Raw genomic sequence first — 17,850 nt, 5'->3', positions numbered from 1 at the left:
AAATGCCAAATCATAATTTCCAAACGTCTAAGCAATTCTTTCTTTGGCTCCCGCTTGCTTTCCTTAGACCATAAAAGTTATGATTATGTTTATGCTAATTTGACTGTAAACCGCTCTAAAATCTGAAAGACATTTTGGCACTTAAAGACAAGAGCCACTCAAAAGATGCTGCAGAAAGGAATCCAAGTCACTTAACCTATGTGGGGATGTTTCCCAAAACATTTGAGTTTTATTGCGCTTGTTTACAGCCTTCCCGCCAGAATTCAGAATGATGCTCTTTTTCACTTGAACAGTACCCAAGGGAACCATTTTGTAAACTAAAGAAGATGGCCTTTTCATAAGCAATAATGCATGGTGCTTAAAGTCCTTGTAAAGTGCAAAATAAATGTCTCATAAATTTGAGAAGTGTCAACATCACTGCCAAATTTGAATGATTAAAAAATAAAAGCCAAGTGCGTATCCGAAATGAGTCTCCTTAGAAACCTTGGCTAGCCACCAGGTAGCTTGCAAGCTAACCAAAGCTCACAAGCTAACCGGGGCTCCTGTCATTTAGCTATTTAGCTTTCTAAAATGTTTCTCGTCTTGCAGTATCCTGGGGATGCATATCTTTGGTTGCAAGTTCAGTTTGAAGACAGATGCGGGAGACACTGTGCCTGACAGGAAAAACTTTGATTCCCTCCTCTGGGCCATCGTCACAGTCTTTCAGGTACACGCAGGCGTTTAACACCGATTCCAGTGTGGAAAAATGTACCATTTACAATTTGTGCGCTGGCTTGTAGATTCTGACTCAGGAGGACTGGAATATGGTGTTGTACAACGGCATGGCTTCCACCTCACCCTGCGCCGCCCTCTACTTTGTAGCGCTCATGACCTTCGGAAACTACGTTCTCTTCAATTTATTGGTGGCCATCTTGGTGGAGGGTTTTCAAGCTGAGGTGAGAAACCCCAAAATGTGCCCATTCCGTCTTTATTGGGAATACGATGCAAAACTAGGCCAGCAAATGAAATGAGCTTGATCATTTCCGAGCGATTCCATGTTAATTTGATTCTGCTTGTGTGTTTACACAGGGAGATGCAAACCGCTCTTACTCGGATGATGACAGGTCTTCCTGTAATTTTGAGGAGCAGCAGGACTCTCTGCATCTCTCAGGTATTAGAGGTTCTTGTTGATTTCGATAATTGTTCTTCGTATGGATCTCTTCCAAGAAACATTCATAAACTCCATTTTCTCACTGTAGCCTCGCATCATTTTCTTGCCTACAGAGCGCAATTGACATTTCTCTTCACGACTCTTCTCGGTTCTCCCTCTTGGCAAAAACCAAAGCATCACACTCAATAAATTAGCATGTAGCAGCAGCACATTAAAGTGTTTACTATTTAAAGATTGGACAACCTGCTGGCAGGGTTATCGTCATTACGAGCTCATCCTTGGCTCTTTGGAGGTGATTCAACTCGGATTAAAGCGTCCCGTGTCTCGCTTAACTGGCTGTTATGTCACTTGAGCAAATGAAATGGACTTTCAATACCATAGTGAAGAAAAATGTCTGATCTATGTTGTCACGTGGTGTCTGGCTCTTGGGTTGATTCATATACAATGGCCTTTGGGCTTTTTTCCCACGCAGACCCAAAGATCTGCACGCTGACCCCGAACGGACACTTGGACTTGAGCCCTCTGGCGACCAGCCTATTTCCTGGAGAGAGGTTGAGTTTTGCTCTGGGGTCGAGGAAGAACAGCGTCATTTCCCTCGGCAGGGCCAACCTGGAGCAGAGGGCTGCGGTAAGTCAACCAGAGGCCTTGAATTCATTTGGCTTTTGATATTGCGCTAAATATTTGCCGACGACATGTTTTTGCACGTCGTCTGGGTTCTCGTCAATCGATGCGAGACTTTGCTCGCCAGCAAATCATCGGTTTTATCGTGCCTTTTTAATTTGCAGAAGCAACTATTTGATCAAGTAAAAAGGGCATTTAGTTGATTAAAATGCACTACATGGAAAGTGTTGAGGAGCTGTTAATTACTTAATCCAACGGGGGTTGGGTACAACCTTTTGGTCGTCGCACAATTCAGACATTTTGAGCAATTATTGGATCAGTTTGTGCTATTGACGAACGTATTCACTACCATTGACGGGCCATAGAAGTCAAAGATCCATTTTAAGTGGGCTGGCGGTGAAGGAGTTAACTCATCCAACATCTCTTTGGTTGTCAGTATCCGGGCCGCGGTTACCATAACTGGGGTCGCCCGCTGGCCCGCCAGCATCAGGCCCCTTGGACCCGCCGCTCCAGTTGGAACAGCCTGATGGGTTGCCGCCCCTGCTCCTCTTCGTCTCCGTCGGCGAGTCCGGCCTTCACCTCCACCTCGGCCAGGCCTTTTTACGGCTACGGCTTAGGAGGTCTGGGAGGGGTCGTCGGGGGAAGTCTCCGGATCCGAGGACCCCGCGCCTCCTCTTCCCCGCTCCGCCACCTCCACAGCGTCCACCCGGATGAGGAGGAAAGCCTTCTCTCGCCTCCCGCCGTTGCGTCCCACACGCTTCATCTCCGCCATCCTATCCTCCAGGGACATTTTGTACCCAGGAGGGACCGCCGGGCTTTGTCTCTCGAGCTTCCCCAGTTGCTCCAGGTCCCGGGCCTCCCGCATCCTCCCCCGTTGGCGCACCGTCCCGTCTCCCCCGCGGCCCTCCACGCTCACCAGAGGAAGAGCTCCCCCGGAGGGACGCTCATCGGTAGCGGCTTTGAGAGTCCCGGCGTCATGGGAGGAGCCTACCAAGACTGTAATGGCAAGACTCCTCTGGCACAGCTTCTCCACCCGCCTCCCAAACACCAGACGGAACAGACTTGTAGGACAAACCACCAAAGACTGATTTCAGAAGTCTTTCCGCAGGTGAACACACGAAACAAGGGCCAGGAAGACATGGATGACGAGCTGGACTACGTAAGTAGATGTAAACGAGTCGACACGGTCGCCTCTTCAATCTTGACATAGAAAAGCATCTCATTCCACAGATGGAGTGGAAAGAAATACGAGCAGCCGTAAGCCAGCCATTATGGTCTGTTGTTTTAGTACAAGCGTTTACACATCTCCCGCTCTCAGAAGCACTTTGTGTAAAGTCGCCACTTCTTATCTATCCAGCCCTGCGAGAGCCCCGATTGTTTCCATTGTAAATAAGCCACACGCTTAATTAGAAAGGAGCATTTACGCAGATGTTGCTTCCGAGCTCTTTCTATACGTCTTTCGGTCGTGTAAATAATTGAAGCTTCTGGGATGCCCAGCTAGTTGGAGGTATTTTTACGCTCACGTTTGACGGCTGGGGGCCGATGGCTGTTTTTGTTGCAGAGCTTGTGTTTCCGCATCCAAAAAATGTTGGAGGCTCACAAGCCGGATTGGTGCGAAACCAGAGAGGACTGGTCCGTGTTTCTCTTCTCGCCGCAGAACAAGTGAGTCCGCCGTTGTGATGTCATTTCTGCGGGTTGCTTTAAGGAAATTTCTTTGCTACTGAGACAACAAGTGTCCCTCCCTCCATCCCTCCCTCCCTCCGTCGTATCGAAAGAGACGACCAAGACTCCATTAGAGTATCGATTGGCATTTGGAGACACAGTCACGGGGAGGCTGTCTTTAATCTCCTGCATCATCTTTAATAAGAAATGCATTGAAATGTTGCAGCACGCCTTGTACTGGTGGTGATTCTTTTCATTTTGTCCATTTTCTTTCCTCCCATTCCAATCTGCTCTGCTGTAAGGATATTTAATTGCTTTTGGGCGCCACAAACGCTGCCACGTGCCAAATTTGGAAATGTGCGTTGAGTAGAGTGTATGGCTTTTGATGTTCTGCATCGCAACAGCGAGCCGGCCGGGTTTGTCCGAGGGAGGGATTTGAATGGTTACGGTCAAAGAATAATTGCATTTCCTGTTGTCATCTTTCATTTTTGCGGGTTTAGGTTCCGTCAGATCTGCCAGTCCATCATCGCCCATAAGTTGTTTGATTACGTGGTGCTGGCCTTCATCTTTTCCAATTGCATCACGGTGGCTCTCGAGAGACCCAAGATCCTCCAGGGCAGCTTGGTAAAGCAATCGCATGACTCAAGTCTATTTACAAGTCCCAAATTCTGTCGGGAATTATTACCAGCAACCACGTGGTCCGACTATTTTTCTTTGAAAAAGTAAAAAAAAAAAAAAACAAGAATGCAAAAATTGTTTTGCTGATAATAATAATAAAAAAATCAATTGTCCAAAATCCTGCAAAAATGAACCGAGAACAGCCTGATGCGTGCCATTGAAGTTATTGCTTCCGACTGGCAATAATTCAAGCCAAATGAACTTTTATGAGATAAAAGGAACAATAAGGAAGGCTTTACTAGTCCCTCTTGTCATATTTGTTAGCGTCACCCTCTCTTGTTGTCTCTTCCAATTCAGGAAAGGGTGTTCCTCACTATATCCAACTACATCTTTACTGCCATCTTTGTGGGCGAGATGACACTCAAGGTAACTTTTTACTGGAGCTCTAAAATGCAGCCCATGAGCCACCGTCACACACACACACACAGTTAATCCTTCCTCCTAAGTCCCTTTTGTTGTTTCCTTTTTTTCTTCTTCTCCTTCCACCTCCCACTGCTAGTCTCTGTTTTCTCTGCGATCCTTTGGCACAAGTGGGCCATCCATTATGCATTCCCACAATCAATTATTAACCAATCACGCGCCGTCAAGCAGCCGCAGACTTGTCAGCCCCCCGGCCGAGCTCTACATGTATCCCTCTGTGTCTCTGTCTGTCTGAGCCTTGTGCGTCCAAATAACACGTGTTGGCGTGCGTGTGTGTGTGTGTGTGCGTGTGTGTGTGCGTGTGTGTAGCATTCATCTCGCTGCAGGATTCCGCTGCTGAGCTTAGTGTTAGTGTACAAGATGCAGCCAAGTAAAAGGCACAACACAGCAGGCTTGATGAAGTGGTCAGCATGTTGCTCGATATTTCACTGTGCCGCCCCCCCCCCCTCATCTTTATTTGTGGGTGCAGCGGCCGGCCAAGCAATTGATTGCCGTCTGCAGATATTCCGAGTCTGTAAATCAGTTTCACCTTGCTTATTTTTCTCTCCAGGTGGTTTCCATGGGCCTGTACATGGGGGAGCAGGCATATTTGCGGAGCAGCTGGAATATTCTGGATGGCTTTCTGGTTTTTGTGTCTTTAATTGACATTGTGGTGTCAATGGCGGGCGGGGCCAAGATCCTGGGAGTGCTTCGAGTGCTCCGTCTTCTCAGGACGCTACGTCCTCTCAGGTGCGGTCAAAGCGAGGCGCGGCTGAATAAATGTTCTTTTATTTTATGATGATGATTTGTCCTTTTCTTATTTGTGAGTTTCTTTTGACACTCTGCAGGGTGATCAGCAGAGCTCCGGGTCTGAAGCTGGTGGTGGAGACCCTCATCACCTCTCTCAAACCCATCGGCAACATTGTCCTCATCTGCTGTGCTTTCTTCATCATCTTTGGTATTCTTGGGGTCCAGGTAAGACATGGAAGAAGTAAACAACGTGGCACGGCTTTGCGTGTATATTTCCTAATCTATTTGAGTCACGGCGTGTAATCGGCGCTCGCGTTGCAGGGCCGATACTTGATTATCTTGTTATCACGGAATTCATTTGCCTCGTCGTGGTTTAAAGAAACGGCAAAAACATTCTTAGCTGGAGATCAGCTCATTATTTCTCTCATTTGTTTGTGATCCACTTTTCCAACAGCTGTTTAAAGGCAAGTTTTTCTACTGCTTGGGGCCTGATGTGAAAAACATCACCAACAAATCTGATTGTCTACAAGCCAACTACAAGTGGGTTCACCATAAGTACAACTTTGACAATTTGGGGCAGGTTGGTGCTCTTTTTGTTTATCCTATGAGGAACGTTGTTTAGATTTCAGACTGTACTTCACATTGTGGGTCCCCCCCCAGGCCCTGATGTCCTTGTTTGTGCTGGCCTCTAAGGACGGTTGGGTCAACATCATGTATCACGGTCTGGATGCTGTCGCTGTGGACCAGCAGGTAAACACTTTCCAACTGTCAAGTCATCCAATGTTACTTTGAAATCATCAAATGCCTTTTCTTTTCTCCCCCCCCCACTTTGACAAACCTAACACGAAGCCGGTGACCAACAACAACCCCTGGATGCTGCTCTATTTCATCTCCTTCCTCCTCATCGTCAGCTTCTTCGTCCTCAACATGTTTGTCGGCGTTGTGGTGGAGAACTTTCACAAGTGCCGCCAGCACCAGGAAGTGGAGGAGGCCAAGAGGCGTGAGGAGAAACGCCAGCGGCGTATGGAAAAAAAGAGGAGAAGTAAGACCAGGCGGGCCACAACAAGGGCAGGACGGACCTTATTGAATATATAGTCGGCTGAAGGTTATTTCGGAATGGTTTATATTTTGGTGAGGATAGCATGTTCAGCACGATGAAGCAAAAAAACAAAACCGCAAATAATTCAATGAGATCTTGGGTGGAGTGCCCAAAAAAAAAAAATGCCTTTTTAGCCGACACTAAATTAAGCATGACGGGACACTTAGCTGTTTTGAAAGTGTCAAGCGGGTGTAAATTCCGAGCACAATATATGATGCCGCTCAAAAATGGATATCCATCATCTTTATCTTTTCATTTTATGAATATGCAAATGTCTGGGCTCTCTTTTGTTCGGCCAACAGAAGCCCAAAAGCTTCCCTACTACGCCAGCTACAGCAACGTGCGGCTGATGATCCACACGCTGTGCACAAACCACTACCTGGACCTCATCATCACCTTCATCATCTGCATCAACGTCATCACCATGTCCCTTGAGCACTACAATCAACCTCACGTAAGGGAGGACATTTTGCAGCGTTATTTCAAAACAAATGTCTCCAGAAATGCGCACGCCGCAGCCGAGCCGATACAATGATCTTGATTGCACCGCTGAAGGATATGACGAACGACACAATACCTGTTCAGTCATTTCTAAGACTTTTTTTGCTACCCAATCAACCGAGGTGAACCGGGAAAAAAAAAAAATTCACTTAACCCCTCATGTGCCATCAAGCCATTAAAATAGGGATAGAGAGAGAGATAGTAGTCATAATAATAATTCATTTGGGATGGAATTTTAATTTCAGGCTGCATAACTATGCTTTCTTTGTACTTAAATGGGATGTTTGCATTTTTCCGATCTCGCCTTTGGCCCGTCGTTTCCCCTCCAAACAATTTCGTTTTTTCTTTTGGCGTTTTCCGATTCTCCTCCAGCCTGTCTGCGCACAGACACTCACACCTAGGTCTTGATTGTCTTTTTCCCAGTCTCTAGATCTGGCTCTAAAATACTGCAATTATTTCTTCACCTCCACTTTTGTGCTGGAATCCATCCTCAAGCTCATCGCCTTCGGCTTCCGCCGCTTCTTCAAAGACAGGTGCGGTGGGAATTTCTTCATGATTGTGCCGACGTGCTAGGCTGTAAATCATTCCTATGAATAATCATCACAAACTTTGGGCTGAGAAAACCTTGGCAACCATTTATCTTTTCAATGTGTAGCCTGAAAATGAAGAATCATTCTATTCTCAAAAGTGCAAAGAAATTTGTGTCTCATCAGTTCAATTATTTGGACCTAACAAGAAATGCCATCGTATTACGCAGTCAGCCCAATGTGCACAAATATCCCGATCATTTCGGCACTTTAGCTTCGATTTATCATACCATTGTACGTACTTCCTGGCAGCATTTTTGCAAGGTTAGGCGAATAGCGAGAGAATGTGTCGCACAATAATGCATCAAATGTATTTTTTTAAGCATCACCAACAGACACGAGTGGTCACGGTGCATCGTGTCATTTTATTATTTATTTTTTTCTGGCTCCAGTGGCTGTCAGGTCACATTAAAAGTAGTCAAGGACACACAAAATGTGAGACTTCAACTCATTTCTCTCATCCTTGGTTGAGTTAAAAACTCATTGAGTCCCAGTCGGACATTATGTTCCTGCATCTGAGATAAAACAAATGAAATAATCCCAAAAAAACTGCTGCCGTTTCCCAATCCAAAAGCAGTAAAAGCGAGCGTTTCATTTACCACGATAAGATCAAGCGGGAATTGAGCGAGGAGCCTTTTATACGATGATATCCAGCGAGTCCTATTTTTCAACACAAAAGGAAACAATAAAAGCCAGTACATTTAGATTGACAATTTACACTTTTTAGAACTATTGTTGTTTGTCAAAGTGCAATTTAGTAAATTGGCCAGACCCCAGCTCGCTATAAAGTAACGCGGGCCAAAAGGAGCTTACTAAATGTATCATCAATAGAACACCTATTGATCCTCTAGCAAAGGATACAAAGTAACAAATTAACTGGAGCACAAAGACGACAGTAAAAATCCACACTGAGCGGGCCAAGAAGTGACTTGATGTAGAAGAAGTGCTTATAAGAAATATTATCATAAATAATATAATATCATCAACATGGAAATAATCATATCATGAGAATGGAAATGAAAGTACAATATAAATATATAAGGCCCATCTGGCGCTCACCATATATTGAACATGTATCAATCAGGTGGAACCAGCTGGACCTTGCCATTGTGCTTCTGTCCGTGATGGGCATCACTTTGGAGGAGATTGAGATAAGCGCCGCGCTGCCCATCAACCCCACTATCATCAGGATCATGAGAGTGCTGAGAATAGCACGAGGTGCTTACTATGTTTACTTGATCTCACACGCTTTGTAGCTGACTGCCCTCATTTCATGTCTTTTCCTCCTGCACGTCGGCACAGTCCTGAAGCTGCTGAAAATGGCGACGGGAATGCGAGCCCTGTTGGACACGGTGGTCCAAGCCCTGCCTCAGGTACACACACACACACCATCCAAAAGAAAGACAAAGCCTACCCCCCCAAAAATGAGCGTTTGTTTTCAGAGGTTACAGTGAGTCGTGAAGGTTCCGACTTCCTCGTTTTTTATTGACCCGCTCTCATTAACACTGAGCCCTTTGCTCTGTCCCAAGGGAACACAGTGAGGTAATTAAAACTCAGGCTAATTAAACACTTCCACGGGGTAGCTCTCATTTTCTCTCCATTTTATTCAAGTGTGTGTTTGAGGTAAAAAAAAGAAAGGGTTCAACAGGTGACCTATGGCCTGATGACATTCAAATGAAACATTCCACAGCCAGCAAAAAGTATCATTTGATTCCAACAAATGGATAGATACGTATTATTGACTTTGGTAAAGCTTTTGTTCCGTTTGTGTGTTCAGGTGGGTAACCTGGGTCTGCTCTTCATGCTACTGTTTTTCATCTACGCCGCCTTAGGAGTAGAGCTTTTCGGAGAACTTGGTGAGTGACCTTTTTCATCAAAACCAAAAATGCTGATGAGTTGAGTTTTCAAAACTTCGAGTAAAAATTGCAGATCAAAATGGCGCCAGTGTTTTTCATGTAAGCGTTCAACCAAATCCAGCTGGTGCTCATTGAAGCAACATCTTATCTTTCCTTCAACTCTTTTCATTAGTTCTCTCACAGTTATCCAACAGGGAATCAAGCCACTCTCTGGCACTCTCAAACAAGTAGTGTCCTTAAATGCCACCTCGCTAGCAGAAGATACTCTCTCTCCATCTTGTTAAATTCCTGCAGTTTTCTTGAGGTCATGTTTGAGTCTATTTTGGGGATTCAAGCTCAAGGACAAACCCGGCAACAGGTTGTGTTGCTATTAATCAAAAAACGGATGTCGAGGTGGCTTAGCAGCAATGTCGGGCCGGATCTCTCATCTCATGATCTCATGAAAGTGTATTTTCCTCTGGTTTCCCTGCCCCCGTTCTTCTCATCTTCAGTTTGCAATCAAGACTACCCGTGCGAGGGCATGAGTCGTCACGCTACCTTTGAGAACTTTGGCATGGCCTTCCTGACTTTGTTCCAAGTCTCTACGGGCGACAACTGGAATGGCATCATGAAGGTGCGTTCCATGATTTTTTGCACGCTCACTTCCTCAATAGCGGATGGACCGGAGCACGTCTGAAAGGATTCATCTCAAAATGTTCACCCGAGCAAACGGCCAAGACGCCCCCGAGAGGGACAAAAGACAAACTATCCGTTGTCTTAACCGTGACTTCCGATGGAGGAGAAATGTGCTGGCTCAGCAAACGGCTGCACAAATTTCCGCTCTGATGTGTAGGGAAGCGACTGCGGCTCACTGCGTACACACGCCAAACACTAATTACCCTTGAATGCACACCTCCTCCAGCTATCCTCGTTCCCACCTAGGCGACACGGGGGAGGAGGAGAAGGAATTATGTTAAATAGTTTCAGAGTGACTAGCCTCCACTGCCACATGCTAACTAGCATTAGCATCAACATTGACAAGAAAGTAAACAAATGTAGCTTGTTGACGTCCACTGATCTCCATCTCCAATGCGACATGCTAACTAGCATTAGCATCAACATTGAGCAGAAGGTCAACAAAGGTAGCTTGTTGACGTCCACTGATCTCCAATGCAAGATGCTAACTAGCATTAGCATCAACATTGAGCAGACAGTAAACAAATGAAGCTCGCTGATGTCCACTGATCTCCATCCATCCTCTGTTTCCAGGACACATTGCGGGAGTGCCCACCAGATCACGGCACTGATGTGGACTACGCCTGCAATCCCAGCCTTCAGTTTATCTCGCCCATGTACTTTGTCTCCTTCGTGCTCACCGCCCAGTTCGTGCTCATCAATGTGGTGGTGGCCGTGCTGATGAAGCACCTGGACGACTCCAACAAGGAGGCCCAAGAGGAGGCGGAGATGGATGCAGAAATTGAGCTGGAGCTGGCCCAGGGCACCCTCTGTTGCATGGGCGCCCCCGGTTGCGGAGGGCTGGAGAAAGGAGTCGGCGCCGCCGGATCGGCCCCCGGTACCCAAGGAGGAGCGGGAGGGAGGATGCGGACGGCGCCCGGCGCGCACGCCATGCCGTACAACGCCGCTGACTCCAACCGCCGGCCGTTGTACTCACCGGCACATGAAGTGAGTGTCCTTCTGGGTGTGTACGAGCGTGGGTGTGTGTGTGTGTGTTTGCCTTTCACAATGTCACCAGGCAAAACAAAAGCAACAATTAATACCAATCTTGCTCCATTTAGTATTTCAAAGTCGGGTTTTGGGTCAGTCGTCCTTTCAAAGGTTACCGTGAGATGATTACAATCCGCAAAGAGACCTAATCATTTTATCTACCAGTACAACAACCGTAAAAGTTCTTTTTATTTTATTTTTTTTCCAAAAGTCCGGCTGTGAGAGACAAAAAGAGCAATAAGCTTTACAACCCCAATAAAATGACGGCACCACTGCTTGTGTATTCTCAGAGTGCATCAATAGGGAGAAAACAAAATAAGGAATTATGATTTGATTGATGCTGCCAAAAAAAAAAACCTCCTTGCCTTTTTTCATCAAATTGACAGCCATGTTTTATGGTTGCCCTCTCTTTTTACAAATTATTATTTTTTATCTTGTATCTTAAAATGTAATTTTATTGAAGCTTTCAGGGCTTGTCGGGCTGGGGACCTTGATTCATAGAGGATAGACATATTTCTACATTTACACGTGGCCGACCGAATATAACTTGCTCCAGCATCATCTTCTCATTGGAGACTGACTGGGTTGTCAAAGGTCACGCCGGTCAGACACGCATCACAATTAGTCGCTTAGGGAAGCTCGAAATAAGCTTTCGGGCATTAGCATGAGAAGATGCTGGAATGTGCAGCGGTTACAATCACTTGGCTTGCATGGCCCCCCCCATGTCATTTTCTACGCGTAGTCTGTCTGGCGCATTTCATTCATTTCGTCAGCCGCTAATGATACCAACACGCGTTAAGATGACTCATCGGCTGCCTTTCACCTTGGCTTCTCAGCCACACACACACGTGGAGCCATTTTTAGCTCGGCGTCGGCTGATAGAGGAACATATTGCCGAGCGGGGAGAACGCGCTAGCGCTTTCTCTCAAGTGATTTGCACTAAGGGATCTGTAATTTATTCAGTCCCAGGGTTTAGTGTGTGTTTGTATATGACTGGCTGTGTGTTTAGTCAAGCAAGACTCAAATGAACAAGTGGGCACGTTTAACAGCGCTGCCTGCAAAATTCACCAAATCATGAAAAACAAATGCAAAGTGGCGAGAAGAAAGAAACTGCCTCCATGAGATTAGAGAGGCGCCAAAGAAGCTAGAGTGGAACTTTCAAGCATGCTGAGCAACCTGCACTTTTTGTAGCAGAATCATTCAACTCCTTCATTCGTCAAACATTTGCAGATGCCAAGACAATATTTTGTGTAGACTTGAGCAAAATGTATTTGGGAGATAACAAACCTGTAATCCTGTCAATTTAGCTGCTTTATCAAATCAAGTTGATTGATTTGATCCGATTGCTGACTTTGCCAGGCAATCTTCTCCCCCAGCAAACTTTTTGGCTGCAATGCAACACTGTTGATAGATAGCAGGTAAAGGACACTTTTACACACACACACACGGTCAGTGACAAAAAGTAAAGGGAATAGGAGAGGAGAGATAATAGCTCAACCAGTGACAGTCAGATAGAGGTTGTAATTAATTTCATCTCTCTCTCTCTCTCTCTCTCGCCCGCTCTCGCCATCTCTCTCTCTCTCTCTCTCTCTCTCTCGCTCCCCCTGTCTCTCTCTCTCTGAGTCCGTCTCAACTCCCAGCAGACGGGCTCTATTGTTGTCCAGTAATGGAGTTATTAATAGAGGGCAGCACATAGGCCACCTCAGTCAATCAAACATTATCTTTCCATCTAGCCACCTCCCTCCACACAACCCACTGGACTCTCTTGCAAATGTCAAAGCGGACGTGCAAAAGGCGGCGCATCATTTCATGGATTCATCTTGCTGGGATTGCAGAATTAGTAGTAGGAGGCGGTCGCAAAAATAAACTTACCGGGACAGAACGTTAGGAGTATGAAGGCCATATATTACAATGATATGAGCCATGGTTGATTTTAATATCTAAATACAAGTCATTTTTTTCCTAATAACCAGTTGACTGAAATGCTTTTTACCAAATGCCCAAACATTTGATTGAATCTGTCGCGTGAAGGTATTACAGAAACTAAATGAGGTGATATATCTGATGTAATTGCAACCTTCTCCCAAGCTCCCAATTTGGAGAAGAAAAAGATGTTAAGTGGCTAATGAGGGGTTTAAAGTGCTCCTGTTGTGGAATTCCTTTTATCCAAAGGGGTCAAATCCGGATCAGACATTTGTTGTGGATGACGTGTGAGCATTTAAAAAAAGAAATGAAATGGACTTTGTATCTTGACATGCATAAAGGCATTTTTCCTGGACCCTGACAGCTGTCTTTGCATTTCCCTGCGTGTTCTTTGTCCTCGCATGTTGGCATGTGCACACCTTTGCAATTCTGGTCTGCTGGCCCGCGTCCCGTGTGTGTGCGTGCGTGCGTGGGTGCGTGGGTGCGTGGGTGTGTATCCCCGTGTGTGTACGCATGTGTGTGTGTGTATTTGTGCGTGCGTGCGTGTGTGTGTGTTCCAGGAGAGCCAGTGGTTGGACAGCGTATCTCTTCTGATCAAGGATACATTAGAAGGGGAGATGCTGATGATCGACAATCTCTCTGGTTCTGTCTTCCACCATTACTCATCCCCTCAACCCATCTGTAAAGACTGCAGGGGCCATCCACAAGAGGTACCGCCCTCATGCCACCTAAACAAACGTGCACAAATGCACGTGCAAATCTTTTTGGGCATGTTTGAAGCCGAGCTTTATTCATTAGATGATATTTTGGACGATATCTTGTTTAGCTTTCATTTGGAGTGAATTTTTTTAATGCACAGACTGCTGCTGCTGCTGCTGCTGCTTTATTCACCACGCAAGCCCTCGCTAATCAAGTCAAAGACTGGAGCAGTTTTATGAGGCATTTTGGTGGCTCTTGTAAATCCCGGAACCCCTGCTAGCAATTGCCTATATTTTTGCCCAATACTAATTCGGCCTACGTTACTGTTTGCCTCCACTTGTACTTTTTTGTCACGGTTTTATACAACAAACAAAACTAAATATGTAAGACCCAAATATTACTACATGTTAGCCTGACTACATAAAATTGGAGCCCAAGGCTTCTGAAAGCATTTAGTGAGGGATTGCGCAATCCGATTTGATGCACAGCTACTCAAACAGTAACTATGCAAAGTAAACAGGTACATTTCCGAATGATATCATTGACAATATTGGAAACAAAAAGAAAGCGAACAGACTCAAGAAATAAAAGATCATTTCATCATTAGTTTTCACTCTTTGTGATGCAGGTGAGGCTCACGCTCCCCTGCCTCCCCTACACAAACATGATATTTGAGATTTTATTTGTAGTCAATTGGTTGAAATGGCCACACACACACACACACATACTAGAGAACATCATTTGAGCATAGTGTGTTACAATCTTTGGGCTTCATTGATCTGATACGTGAATGGAAAGTGTTTGCAGGCTTAAGAAGCATGTCCATGTGAATTATTGAATGCATTTTGTGGTATCCACACAAGCAGATGTGGATGAATGAGGCCCCACGGCATGTGAGCTCCCCTAACATGCATGCGTGCAAGTCTCTCCTCCTCCTCGTGGGGTTGTTTTGTCGACAGCGGCTTGCGTATGGCAGATAAACTTCCCGACATGTTGTCCTGTGCCAGTGTTGTCCGTCACTGTGACAAAGTGCAGCGGGCCAGCTCAGAAGAAGCAATAACTGGCCTTCACCACCTCCTCACGTCACGTCACGTGTCAGTGCTGTTTCCTACCTGTCTGCAGATGCTGTCAACCCATCAATCTGCCCTCCTCTCCATATTTCTGCTTCCTTCTGCTGTATTAACCTTTATCGGTGTGTCTGTGTGTGAAAAGGTGGGTGGGTGTTCCTCAGACAGCGTCCGTCGTGGAGTTATGTGCACCTTTTTGTTTCTGTGTTTGGGACACAACAAAGGCGCACAATTTCCATGGTAAAGACTACACGGGATCATCCCCAGGGTGAGGGTGACTCCATTTCAGTCTGCCCCGAGCTGTTGAATGGAGCAGCAAAGGTGTTTTCTGTCATTCATTGCTTACGAGTGTCCACACAAGCGACAACAATCTTCTGGTGTTTATGGAAGACCCCCGCCCCCCTATCTGCGTTGTTCTGACAAAAATGAATTCTATTGCTTAACCTTAATTGATTATGTGTGACGTGCAGTGGTGGGAAACGTCGGGACAGCTGTAGTACAGTCATAGGATTTTCTATCGCTGAGAAATTCAAATTGTCAACAGCTGGCGAGGCGCATCCCAGCTCGCCGCCGCCGCCGCCGCCGTAACTAATGCAAATACTCAAAGTGGAATCGAAAGCGGTTGAGGTTAATTGCGCAATGGTGAACTTCTCCCTCCCTGTGTGGGAGACCAATAACTGAGATGACTTCTTCACACCAGATCAGGATGGCGGAGATCGAGCAGGCTTCGCTGAAATCCGAGCAACTCTCCGACAAGTCGTCTTCTCCCGCCCTCCCCGATGACCTCAGCCTGGACGAGCACGGCGCCTACCAGCTGCTTGTGCGAGACACCAAGGTTGGTGGGGAGATAAGAGAGGTGAGAGCGGGCAGGGCGGAAGGCCTGGAAAACACTGCCATCCTTCTTTAATGACGTCTAAATAATGCAAAGCTCATCTGGTATGTTCTGTATCATCATCTCTTGTACTTCTATTTCATGCCTGCTTATGAGCCTCCGTGTTTAATTGCGCTTCGGATAAACTCGCAGATCTAATGAGGCGTGTTCAACGTGGACAAGGGTCAAAACACCAAAAGTGGCCTTTGGGCAGATTGAAAACACGATATTGGTGTAATTCCTCCAAGCAATCATTTGTATTTGCCGCATCTGTCCTACTTCCCCACGAGGCTAAGCGCTAATGTCACACAGGAGCCTACTGGTTGCTTTCTGTATTCATTCCGGAAGGCAATAACAGATGACCATTAGAAAGAAGGCTTTTAATGGCTGGGCTGGGCTGGGCTGGGTTGTGCTCTGCTCTCTTGTGAACTGTAAACCTTGCCTTCTAGAATATGTGTCTTTATTTGTCTCGCTCGGAGAACTAGCTCGGCCTTGAGGGCACGGTCGCGCTAAGCAACGCCAGTCTTTCCACTTGACACTTTACTCTGGTACACGCAAAACTAGTGTCACATTATTTGATATATGCACGGACACGTACGGGCACACGCGTCCCTGCGACGTACTTGACATTTGAGTGATTAGCTTTGGAGAAGTTGTTGGCCTTGGGCCGTGATGCTCAAAGGGAGGTACAAGAGCCAATCATTGTGTGGCAGCTCCCTCTGGTGGTTAACCCAAGTAACACACCCCAAGTACAGTTCAGTTGTATTTTACTTTGACTCTTTTTTTTTTTTATTATTATTATTTACCAAACATACTTTTGTGACCAATCAAGCACAGGCACATACACATACAGCGTGCACAAGATTTAGTGTTGTGTCATGAAGTGTTGACACAAATGTGGCAAAGTCTATGGGTCCAGGCCAGCGTGGAACAGGAGAGGGAGGGGGAATCTCAGCCAAGCCCAGCATGCTTGCGATGGCTTAGCCAGTAGGTACATACGCCTTAAACAGCTGCCCACCATCTTAACAGCGAATAAATCTCTCGGGCAGGCAAGGCAGGCAGGTTCTCCCCTGTTGCCGGCTCTCTCGCTGCACCCAGTTCCTCGTTTGGAGTTCTCTTATGTGCACTTCCCCATCCCATTTATATCTCCCTGCCTTATCATCCATCCTTTCTCCTCCTTAATTGGGCAATACTACTTGTTTCCGGATAGCGAGATAAGCTCTGCAATCAGCAAACATTTCTCTCACCTCACAGCTCATTAGGGAAAGTGCACAAGTGAGGGAAAAGACACTTTTTAGTTGCTTTTCCCAGTGTCAGCACTGGCTTTGGTTTGGCCCCATGGAAATGGCGTCAATCGCTGCATTGCAGTATTTGATTGACAATAGCCTGGAAAAAAACATGTACAAATATATGAAAAGGGTGGAGTAGCATTAGCTTCTAGCGTGAGGCATTTTTCTTGTGCATAAAATGGCTGTAAACAAAGCAGAATTCAATCCGCAGTGCAATTACATGCACTGGCAAAGTTAACACCTGACATTTATTGTAAGAACTAAGTCATGTTTTAATAATCGTCGCTCTATTTGAGAGGAGCTGATATGAAGAGTGCAAGACTAAAAGCATAATTAAAAATCCTCAATCGAGCAGCTTAGTTTTCAGCTATGATTTTTTTTTTTGTTTTTTCCCCCCCCCCCTGAACTTTAATAATCATTGTGTGGATAATGCACCCTCAGGCTAATTTGAGACACATTTTTAAAAATGAACAAATGTATCGGCAAAGATTCTCCTCAGCTCCAGGTCGTCTGCTCCCTCCCAGGGAAAGCGCGGCAGCGGATCATCTAGCTCTGAAGAGGCGACAGGAGGAGGAGGAGGAGGTCAGAAGGGCCACCAGACGGTTGTCCAGAGCCAGGTCCAAGGTCTAGGCCATTTCCCCAGGACGCTCTGCAAAGTGGAGATGGAGACAAATTACTTCAGCCCGAGTGAGTCAATATGCACAAAAGAAAATGTGGTACATCTAAATTGACATCATTTCATTCTCAAGGTGACGTTTCCGGCGTCGAGGAGAGAAAAGAAGAAGCTCGCAGCGTCTCTCCGCTGCTCCCCTCGCCTGCTGACTTCTTCCACTCGACAGGAGCAGCCATCCCGGCGCCTCCCCGCAGCAGGAGCCTGAGGTTGTCCAGAGGCCTTAGGTTGACCTCCCCGGCTTCTTGGGCGGCGTTCCGTTCTCCTGGAGGCCATAGCAAGATCCTGTGTAGTCAGGTGGGAAGGGAGGGGGCGGGGCTTTCT

General features: G+C 46.2%; 1 protein-coding gene across 9 annotated transcripts in view; it reads left to right on the top strand.

The window, feature by feature from the left end:
• LOC147043784 (voltage-dependent T-type calcium channel subunit alpha-1I-like) overlaps positions 1-17,850 on the top strand; it is a 57,002-nt gene that overhangs the window by 37,002 nt on the left and 2,150 nt on the right. Inside the window, exons 13-36 of one of the 9 annotated variants that reach the window (XM_085933449.1) lie at positions 589-706; positions 780-935; positions 1,069-1,150; positions 1,623-1,777; positions 2,208-2,930; positions 3,333-3,433; positions 3,934-4,057; positions 4,409-4,477; positions 5,082-5,260; positions 5,359-5,485; positions 5,715-5,840; positions 5,921-6,010; positions 6,110-6,302; positions 6,662-6,813; positions 7,284-7,393; positions 8,532-8,665; positions 8,750-8,820; positions 9,225-9,303; positions 9,795-9,916; positions 10,552-10,965; positions 13,530-13,640; positions 15,397-15,552; positions 17,381-17,543; positions 17,606-17,823. In XM_085933449.1, the coding sequence (XP_085789575.1) occupies positions 589-706; positions 780-935; positions 1,069-1,150; positions 1,623-1,777; positions 2,208-2,930; positions 3,333-3,433; positions 3,934-4,057; positions 4,409-4,477; positions 5,082-5,260; positions 5,359-5,485; positions 5,715-5,840; positions 5,921-6,010; positions 6,110-6,302; positions 6,662-6,813; positions 7,284-7,393; positions 8,532-8,665; positions 8,750-8,820; positions 9,225-9,303; positions 9,795-9,916; positions 10,552-10,965; positions 13,530-13,640; positions 15,397-15,552; positions 17,381-17,543; positions 17,606-17,823 (3,973 nt within the window). Of the gene's footprint in view, positions 1-588; positions 707-779; positions 936-1,068; positions 1,151-1,622; positions 1,778-2,207; positions 2,931-3,332; positions 3,434-3,933; positions 4,058-4,408; positions 4,478-5,081; positions 5,261-5,358; positions 5,486-5,714; positions 5,841-5,920; positions 6,011-6,109; positions 6,303-6,661; positions 6,814-7,283; positions 7,394-8,531; positions 8,666-8,749; positions 8,821-9,224; positions 9,304-9,794; positions 9,917-10,551; positions 10,966-11,470; positions 12,622-12,647; positions 13,381-13,490; positions 13,641-15,396; positions 15,553-17,380; positions 17,544-17,605; positions 17,824-17,850 lie in introns of those variants that run through there. The other 8 variants (XM_085933448.1, XM_085933447.1, XM_085933450.1 and 5 more) reach the window with 8 other exon arrangements.

Source organism: Syngnathus leptorhynchus, chromosome 16 (genome assembly GCF_054491065.1).
Source record: "Syngnathus leptorhynchus isolate UIUO chromosome 16, UIUO_Slep, whole genome shotgun sequence".
Taxonomy (NCBI): Eukaryota; Metazoa; Chordata; class Actinopteri; order Syngnathiformes; family Syngnathidae; genus Syngnathus; species Syngnathus leptorhynchus.
Note: the sequence above shows the minus strand (reverse complement) of the source record. Positions and strands in the feature narration are given on the sequence as shown.